The sequence below is a fragment of the Dermacentor andersoni genome, chromosome 1 (assembly GCF_023375885.2).
Source record: "Dermacentor andersoni chromosome 1, qqDerAnde1_hic_scaffold, whole genome shotgun sequence".
Lineage (NCBI taxonomy): Eukaryota > Metazoa > Arthropoda > Arachnida > Ixodida > Ixodidae > Dermacentor > Dermacentor andersoni.
Window position 1 is genome coordinate 321,475,867 of NC_092814.1, and position 10,463 is coordinate 321,486,329.

The window sequence follows — 10,463 nt, forward strand, 5'->3', positions numbered from 1 at the left end:
TATTCTGATTATACATTTAAAGAGTTTTATCTATCTTATCTACGCTAAAACTGCCACAGACATACATTTAGGCTGAATTCTCCCACCACAGTAACAACAACAAGTTATTCACTATGGAGAGGTGCGCTTGCACTTAAGAATGCAACGCGAGGTCATCTAAAACAGAAGCAGACAAGCTCGTCCAGTTAGGATGCACCCATTTGAAGCAAATAAGTAGGCGCTGTGAAGCGACCGTTGGCCATGGGTTCCTATGTTATTCTACACGTGTACTTAAGAAATAGGTTAGACGTGAAGGAAAAATAAAGTAACCGCTGAGCTTTGTCACAGTTTAGACGCGAATAATTGCAAGTGCACCTGCATCCACCGAACAGCACCCCTTAATCCCCGGCTACGCGACCAGGCTGCCACCGAATTCGCATTTTTCGCGGAGTCAGCATTCCGTAAGCCATTGTACAAGCGATCGTAGAGAACACGCATGATCGCTCAATTATTATTATTATTATTATTGTTATTATTATTATTATTATTGCTATTCTTCTTCTTATTATTATTATTATTATTATTATTATGTACATTCAAACCAGACGGCTGACACCAGTTTCTGCGAAGTGAAATTAAAAGTAAAAAGGAAACGAAAGATCAAGAGAGCTTATAAAAACAAAAACAACAAAACTCACTACACAACAATTTTTCAACACTAAGAAATATCACACGCATGCGTTTGCTGTAGTGTATTTCACCTACACAGTACAAATGTCTGCATTCTACACAAACCGCACATGTCGTTTCGCCAGTACCACTTTTAGTTGTGTTTCAGATGCAAGTTCTGCAGTGAAGGCGACGTTAAGCAACTATACTGCTCAGACCTGTTTTTATTCACTCACTCTTTCCATTTAGAAACAGCGATATCAGCTTGTTTCATAAATGGGGCCTCGCTCCGCAGTGGCGGGTAACATTGGGTGTACATAATAAGCAAGTGCCATAACATTCCACGAGAGCACATAGGCACAGACAAGCCGAAATCAATGAAATCCATTCAACGCTCTGCACGGCGAGAAGGGGTCAGACACCGTGATGCGCTATGCGCGTTGTCCCACTGAGAGGCCCCATAGCGACTCACGGCTTCTCGCCATATAGTCTACGAAACGCACACTAACATTTAAAGAAAATAATGAAAACGTACGATAATAGCTTGAAGGAACATGTACACTGAAGGCCATTAGTGCTTTGCTTCTCTTTCTGATATAGGCCTGGATAGCGCTGATTGTCAAGCCTAGTTGATGTGTACGACTAACCTTCCCCCTGGCGTTATTTTCACTAGAGGAGACGTTTGGGGCAACACATGGCGCGATGATAAGGAGACATTGTGAGGCTATACGCCAGAAATACTCCGGAAAACCCCTCCGGCTGGTTGCCGCATTAGCGAAAAACATTTACCAGTCTGCTCGCTGTCGATGCATACGTCAGATAAACGGGAACTACATTAAAGCTTGTACTGCACGTGGAACGTGCCCCACTCGGGGCCCAGCTTCATTTTCAATTCGAGCTCGGTTTCGCTCCGATCTGAGCGCGTACCAACCAACGGAGGCCAACGGTTGACCTTTACAATTACAGTGCGCTCGAATAACGTTGCCGTTCTACCTTAATTAATGACCGCACTCGCCGTGGTGGCTGAGTGGCTACGGCGTTGCGCTGTTAATCACGAGGTGGCAAGGCTCAACTTCCGGCCGCCTCGGTGGCCGCACTTTAATGCAGCCGAAAGCCGAAACGCCAAAAGCTTTCGTGTACTTAGATTTAGGTACACGTTAAGAACCCCAGGCTGTCTAAATTAGTCCGGGTAGCTCTCCACGACGGCGTTTCTCGTAACGCACTGCGCAGTTTGGGGACGTAAAAACCCACAATTTTATTTTACATTTTTTTAATGGATACCGCCTGCGGCTGACTGAGCGTGGGCGGTACGTCCTGCTCCTGCACATTCGACGGCGGACGGTAACTTCTTTTTTTATTTATTAGCTGCAAACTGTGGGAGGTTTAGCTGCGGAAAGGGCCAAATATCCAAATGTTAACTAAGCAAACCAGGAAAAAAAGCAGAAAATAGTGAAATCACACACAATAAAGAGAACGCTGTCTTGGCAAGTCTATGACAGAACAATAACGAAACCCGCCGTGGTTGCTTAGTGGCTACGGTGTTGGGCTGCTAAGCACGAGGTCGCGGGATCAAATCCCAGCCACGGCGGCCGCATTTCGATGTGCCCGAAATGTGAAAACACCCGTGTATACTTGGATTTAGGTGCACGTTGAAGAACCCCTGGTAAACCAAATTATTCCGGCGTCTCCCCCACAACGGTGTGTTCCGTAGTGAAATCGTGGTTGTGGCACGTAAAACCCCATAGCTAAATTTAAATTAAATTGAAACACTAACAAAGCAAGTCCATGGATCACGTAAAAAAAAGAAGAAGGCTACAAGAGCAGACGAACAACACAAGCGTGAGTAGGTCTTGGGAATATCAGAGAAAATTAAAAATGCACATATACTGTACACAGATAATTTATCGAGTCACTATCCACGAGATAATCCCGTAGAGCACTGAGAGTTAATCTCTGTTGGAGCACGACTAGGGAAGCCGGTTTAGGTAATGGCGACTGTAGAACGACGGCAAGGCTATATGCTAAAATACTGTATCTGATAATTGTTCGGCAATGAGGGCAGGTACTGTGCACTGAGAGAGGGACTAATAAGCCTGATATTACGCGAGTTAGACAATTTCCAACGGCATTTCGCAGGTTCAATTCACGTGCAAAGCCGTTAAGGTAAATTTTCTTGAGCTTCCAAAAACTATGCGACACTGATATGCTACTAATAACGCGACATCATTGTTTAAACCCTGCCAAAGCATACGCCGTATGGATTTTTTGTTTGGCACGTCGTAGCCATGCGTTATGGAGCTTTGGTGCTGACATAGGTATACAGCCATATACAGGGTGTTTCAGCGAACACTTTCCAAAATTCTTAAACGTTGCCTGTGGCATATAACACAGTTCTACTCGAAGCGGCAGACACTACTTGCACAAAACATTGAAATGCATAATCGACTAATTAAAGGATTCGCTAATTAGCCTTTTAATTAATGACGTTATGGCCCACACTGCAATTTGCGAATTCTAGCCGTGCAGTTCGTGAGGCGGATCCACTTTCAACGAGTTCTCAGGATGGCAGCAGTTTCTAGATATATTTTCCCGAACTTTGCGCAGAAATGCACCGGCATTCCAGCCACTTTAGTGCTTCAATGCACTCAACGAGGATTTATTAAGAGAGTAACTGCAACACCAACGCATTTCTCCTCAAATTCCGGGAATTAATATCTCGAAACTGGTGTCCATCCTGAGAATTCGTTCCAAATGGATCCGCCTTACGAACTTCACGGCTAGAATTTGCAAATTGCAATATGGGCCATAAAGTAATTATTTAAAAACATAATTGGGGAATGTCTGTTAATTATTCCATAATGCACTTCAATTTCGTGTACAAGTAGTGCCAGCAGCTTCGAGTAGACCACCTCATGAACTAGAATTGTGCTATCTGCTAGAGGCAACCTTTCAAAAATGTTGAGTGTTCGCTTAAACACCCGGTATATCGCACGTAAAATAATACCGAGGCGCCTAGCCACCACGCGCTCGACTTGCTTAACACAGCATTCTACACAATATCGTGTGTTTTCAATGGCATCTGGACAGAAGAACGCCAATGTACAAACACAAACAAGCACCTATACAAACACCTCATGAGAGTGGCTTGTTGGGCTAGTTGGTACATGGTTATACTAGGAGAACGCCAGCAAACTTGAGAGTAGAAAAAAAAAATCAAGAGGCAGACATAGACAAAGAGACAGGAAGGTGACGGGAACACAGTACCATGAAGGTGACGGGAACACAGTACCATGGTACTGTGTTCCCGTCACCTTCCTGTCTTTTTGTCTATGTCTGCCTCTTGATTTTTTTTTCTAATCTCAAGTTTGCTGGCATTCTCCTAGTATACAAACACCTATATGCAGGATTTTCATACGCCTCGGATAAGCTTGGTCGAGTCAGCAAATGTCTCATTCTCATTTTATTGCTTTGAACAGTTGACAGTTAAACTTACAAGACCGTAATGCAGCGGCAACGATCTAATATGAATCGAGGCTTTAAACGTAAAACTGGTTGGTTTCAATGGGAACTTCACGTTTCATTTCGTTTCTCGTGCTTTGGCGCACACGGTTGTTAGCTCATATTTTCAGAAGTAGATGACGTAGAATTGAAGAATCTGCATTTTAGGCGGTGAAAATATGCTGTAATTCCCCTCTAAAAAGCTACACATGAATGTTCAAGGGAAACACCTCATGACGCTACAAATCACACTATGCCACCAGGCAAGTTTGGTTCTGATCGAATAACGAAACAACTATTCCAACGTAAAAATTTTCGGCATCCTGGCGCTTTATTTACACCATTAAGTAATCAGATGCTTTCAATACCGCTGCAAGACAGGATGCATGGGAGCAAATACGACTTCTCTTGGGCTTTGTTTTGTTTATTTGACGCAAAACGAAGGGCAGGATCAAAAGAGGAGGAATGAGAGATGTTTTGTTTGTTTGTTTGTTTGTTTGTTTGTTTGTTTGTTTGTTTGTTTGTTTGTTTGTTTGTATGTGAGTGTCTTATGTAGCTTTCATCGGCTTACTGCAATCACACAACAGCTCTGCGCCGCAGCCCACACCAACAATTGGTAGCAGAGGTACCATTACGCTACCATCTAGCAGCGGACAGAGGCCACGACATTGTATGAGTGACTACCTGGGCACTGCTGCATTACTGGCAATGAAAGTGCCGAAAAGCTGCCCGTGAGGCACGTGGTGAGCGTGAAAGCACCTCGATGATATTGTCGAGAATGGATGCAGCACGGCACTTCAGCGGTCTTGCCCATACTCTAAGAAAATGGGATACACCGAAGTTCACCAACCGGCGCCTACATGATAGGGACCCACATATGAGATTACAACTGTTATTTGGTTTATGACTGACGGGAAGAAATTGACGTTACTGTGCCACCTGCGAGTAGGAGTTTCTTTTGCAAACGCCTACTCATCCTTAAATGGAATGGCGGACAGTGCCAATCGCAGCACATGTAATGTCGAGGAAACCACCAAATATCTCCTGTGTGACTGCCCCACATACGAAGACGATAGGAGTGTCCTTCGGACAGCTCTGGGGCACTTAGACGACAGGCCTTGCACAGAGCAGAAGATCTTGGACCCGTGGCCTCGTGCGTCTGCTGTGTGCAAGGTCACAAAGGCGCTGCTGCGCATTTTGAAGCGCACCAGCCTGTACGACCACCTGTGACTGACTCAACGATGAACACTTCAGTGTGTGTAACAGTGCAAAGTGTGAACTTCTCTCTACGTTCTCCTATTCCAATCCCATTTCCCCATTCTCGAGTGCAGAGTAGCCTACCAGGTTCAGCATGGTTAACCTCCCTGCCTTTCTCTTATGACTTCTCTCTCTCTCTCTCTCTCTCTTTGGAGTTCACTTCCGACATCACCGATACCAAACGCCTGAAGAGCATCATCACGACATACTTTATGCTGCCATCCGTGAAAAACGAAGCTCACAATTTTGAAACCGGCTTCATGTTACGTACCCAGATTGAAACAGACGGCGGATTATGACGCATGCTGACCGCTCGAACATGCAGTGTTTTGGCGCGAGAGTGAAGGGATTTTACAGTTTGCAGGTGCTGAATATAGTTGACACTGGCGCTGGTTGCACGCGTTGTAAATGCGCAAATAATGCGAGCGAAACAACCTGCTTCTTTCGCATTTTCCTGTTGAATGTAGAATGCTGCTCAACAAATTTTTGTGTACGCCTGCCTTTGACTGGCAGGCGTACATAGGTTCCCGTGAGCATAGGTTCTACCATAATTTCCAGCCGAGGCATCTGCTGCGCCGAAGCACCAGAAATTAACAGGCAAATAGCTTTCCATTCAGGCTCGCAATTGTTGGCGATAATATTAGAGCACCACGTGTATTCTTCGTTCCTTTAGTTCGCCTGAGGCAAGCGGAGAGATAAATTATGGCGATATATTTGCTCCTAGTGCAAGATTACATCTACAGTTACGTGAGGAAAGCGGATTTCGAGCGACGATCCGAAGGAAGTTGCAAAGAACCAGCATGTTCTATACCCGACACTTACTAGGTTTTTCACAGAAGGAAACAGACATGAATAATAATAAAAAAAAACAGAGGGAGAGAGATATAAGAACAGACTTATTGCATATTGAAAAGAATCGAAAACGACCTTTCGCGAACACAGGAAACGGCCATTTTGCAAATGGGCGATTTCGAAGTGTCCGCCGCGATATCGACCTCGTCGCTCGAATTGCCGATTTCCGAATACCGGCACGCGGGATTCGTGTCATAACAACTGCATGTCGCGAAATAGTGTTTTTTTTTTCAAATCTGCAAAGTGATATTTCATATCAACTCAATTCATTTCTTCGTGATAACCAACTGTAACATCCTAAGACTTACCTGAGGGCTTACAATAAATTGGGCACATCTCTCCGACTCTCTCTTTTTTAGATAATTTTAGTATAGATTGAATATTTTACCGCTACTATAACCGATACCGCGTTCCCCCAGCTGAGCATGCGCGGTAGACCATGCGCTTGCGCAGTCAGCGGTAGGCAGTATCGGTATGAAAGTAATTAACGCGGTGCTTACTCTTTCTTAAGCCAATATAAAGCGAGCGCTCGTCATACATAGCGTCCGTGAGATGAACTCTCTGCTCGAAATGTCCAACCGAAGCTTCCCCGCAATATTTACCAAGACACGCTCGTAAGTCTGTCAGAAATGTGCAATAGCGATTGGTATAGGACGGATGGCGGGTGTGCAAGAATGATATTTTTTTATGGAGGCTTACGTTTGAAGGCCCACTTCTCGAGCTTGCGCAGCCCGAAAACGATCTTGAGCAGCGATTGGGCGCAGCGGATGTCGATGCCCACGTCACCTATCTCGAGGAGGTACGGCAACGCTTGTCTGAGCAAGTTGTCCACCTGTCCACGCAGACCCTTGTCGTAGGTCTGCCACAGCTCCAGCACACTGGCCTCGTCGTGGGAGATGTTGGCTCCACCGTTGGCGCCGTCGCTGGAAGGCACCAGAAACCGCTGGGCGAAGGTACGGTTCTCCAGGAACGACGACGTGTCTTCTTCCAGCACGGGCCGAATATCGATGGCCCGCGCGCAGCCAGACAAGAGCGCCACTGTCAGCGCCGCTGGGACCAGGACGGCCGCCGGCCCAACCCAGCACAGCCCACATCGCACCATGTCTCAGCCCCTGTCTGGAAGCGGGGCTTTGCGATTATTTTCCTCGTATTCGACAAAGTACGGGTGGAAGACGGAGAGGCAGGGTAGCGCTGCCCCGGGTGCACTCACGTATCCAGGAGCCGAACGCACCCCAGTTGTGCGTCGAGCGCGATTTACTGCTGCGATGACAGTTCACTTGGGTCCGTCTGCGGGAAGGCGCTGAGAAATCTTTCGCACCACCAAATACGCACCGAGAAAGGAAGGGCAGGAGCGCGCCCGACCGGGCACACATGAATGTACATCGGCGCCCACGCATCAAGACATGCCTGCTCAGGGGTCCTGGTGGCTGGCTGGCTTTCACTCCAATTCGCACTGCTGCGAGTTACCGTCACATTCGGTGGCCGCGTTAACAACGCTGGCGTCGTGAGGTCGAGTGAAGGCCCGTGTGGAAGACTTCGCGCTCTCTCTTCCTGCCGCAGCGATTGGTGGATGAAGCCGGCGCGCTCGGATCACTAGCGCGCACGAGTATTGGGCAGCGGCGGTTACTCCACTATCTGAGAAAACAGCGAGAGGCGCCCGCCGTGCGGCGCACTGCGGCGGCGTGCGAAGGCCGGTTTCTGCCGAGGAGGTATTTCCCTTCCTTCTGCATTTCGAGGGGGACAGCGCGCTTTCTCGGCTCTTTTGTTTCTGTGATTTCCTGGACTTGGCGGTTCCCCCCAACCTCCATGTTGGTCGAGACAGCGACCACGACGGTGGCGGGAGGTCGCTAGGCAGCTTCAAGGGGAATCCGCGGGGGTTTCCTCGTCACGTGGACGCCGTCCTAAGGGCGCGCACCACTTTCGCGCATTCATGCTGGGTCGCTGTGCGCCGTGTAGTCTCCGCTGGTTGTTGTCTTGGGGAGGGCCGCCGTCGCCTGCTTTCGGCGTTGCAGCTACTGCAGTAGGTGTTTGCCGCGCTGCCGGCGCAGCCACCGACAGTCGCACGCTGTTACTGGCTGCGCGACCGTCGCGGGCCTGTTCTCTTCGTCACTGTGCCTTTGTTTCATCACTGAGCGTTTGCACCGTCGCGGTGTCTTAACGCTTCGTTACTGGAGCACGGCTGCAATCGCAGCTACGGCAGCGGTTACAGAGCTGCCCTAGCGCTCGAGTAAGAACCAACCACGTCGCCTAAGTGCTCGTCGGCTTTTTACGGCACTCCATGTTTTAACGCAGTGGTTGCGAAGTTTAATACTCTTTTGTGTATACTTGCGAAAGGGAAATGTAAAAGTCAAATTGCATACTGAAGAAGTGTCCCAAGCTAGTGTATGCTACGGTGCGAGCTCACAATACCTATCGCTTGTAAGAAGCGTTTATCATTAGCTACCTGCCTTCGCAACAATTGTCACGATATTCGGAGTATCCGACACCTGTTCCTGCGAAGCGATACAGCCTACGAACTCCACACGTGTCTTTGTTTGCAACAGCCCGGAAACGAAGCAAAAGGAAGAGACGAGAAGTCTTCGCGGTGCAGTCCGGTTCCTGCGCTGTTCCACCTTAATATGCACCAGAATCCCAGAACACTGTCCTACTAATACCTTGTGGATAACAGGTTCACGTTTCAGACCGGTTTCTCGCGTGATCTGCACGCTGCACAATGTCCCGAAAGGAAAAGTAAGAAAACATTGACCCCGCCTCCTATTCCGGTCATTCGACCAATTTTTGCAGTGGATGCCGAGTCGCATTGTAAATATAAAGAGTAATTAAGTATCGCAGAGAATGGCTGCTGCGACCCATAATTGGACTTGCACCACTGCCGTTTGCTGCATCCGATACCGAAGCAGCACTTCAGGGACTGAGGTCAAAATTATCGCATGCAATGTGGTTCGATGAGTGGACGAAAGCGCCTCTCTTATACAACATAGAGCCTTTGTTACACTCCTCACTAGACCTCAAGGTATAACAGCTCCAATAATAAAAAAAAAACGGCAGTAAAATTACCCCTCCGCCAGGGTGCAGGATACCGAACGAAAGTAATTTGCACTACGGAGCTCTAATAGAAATTTTGACTCCTCTAGTCTCAGGCAGGTAGTCAAGCTGCGTGATATTTCGTGGTACGTAGAGGATATAATGCGCACAGTGCGGTCGGGTATTGGAAGGGGTAGGAGGGGTGGCCTTCGCGCCTGACTTGAGGTCTATACTGCGGCTGCAGATTCTCCGCCGGACATCTGAGCAAGCTAGCGCTGCCCAATTCAACCTTCCCCAGCTTGAAACTTGGATATGTGCAACATTTGAATGCGCTCATGGATGCTCGCTGACGTGCGGCACATATTGGTAACTATTTAGCCGATATCACTGAGTATAGTTGAAGAAGTAAAGCAAATGTGTGCGACATAGCCGCCTATCCATAGATGCGGATGAACGACAAGGGAAGGTATTTGACATAGCTCTGACTTGAAGATGAAGGCTAGGGGTGGGTACTAGTGTTCAACGCCGATGCCAAGATATATATATATATATATATATATATATATAGTTAGCATGGCTACACACAATACGACACTTTTTTGTACCCTATATATAGGTGAAAACTTCACGCGAAAGCCAGCTGTAGTCGCACCCCTGCGGGTGTGAGCGAACAACATCGACAAGCTCAAAATAATGACTGAATTTTTGCGTCGCCTATAGGATTGCCACTGCAAGAATGCTGAGCGCATTTTCTCTCCGTAGGAGCTGTTTTGAATGTGTCGCAGCACAATGCGTAGCTGTGGCGTTTCGGGAGACTGCCTGCTTAGTTTGTAGTGACTGGTATACATGCCAGCGACCGACTTTCCTTTTTGAAGGGACTCTATCAAGGTAACTAAGTTGAACGGTATTAGTATATTACCCTTCTGGGAAGGAATACAAAAAAAGCCACTGTTAACAGTGCGAGGAAGGGAGGAGGAGGAAATAAAGAAAGAAGGCCGAGATGTTAACCAGAAATGCGCCTGGCTGACTACCCTACTTTGAGGGATGGGAAAGAGGGAATAGAAGGATAAGATACAAAGAGGGAGGGGAAGGGGATGAAGGCCGCGGTGAGCTCGCGCACGCACGCGGAGCGCGTGAGCGGGTCAAAGACGTTCACATAGGCCAGTCCCACTCAAGAAAGACAA

At 47.6% G+C, this 10,463-nt stretch overlaps 1 protein-coding gene across 3 annotated transcripts in view; it reads right to left on the reverse strand.

Moving 5' to 3' along the window:
- LOC126516697 (nose resistant to fluoxetine protein 6-like) overlaps positions 1-7,899 on the reverse strand; it is a 194,094-nt gene extending 186,195 nt beyond the window's left edge. For all 3 annotated transcript variants that reach the window (XM_072285500.1, XM_055063918.2, XM_055063919.2), the window contains exon 1: positions 6,955-7,899. In XM_072285500.1, coding sequence (XP_072141601.1) covers positions 6,955-7,357 — 403 coding nt within the window. In that variant the 5' untranslated portion in view covers positions 7,358-7,899. The remainder of the gene's footprint in view (positions 1-6,954) is intronic.
- Between the last annotated feature and the right edge of the window lie 2,564 nt (positions 7,900-10,463).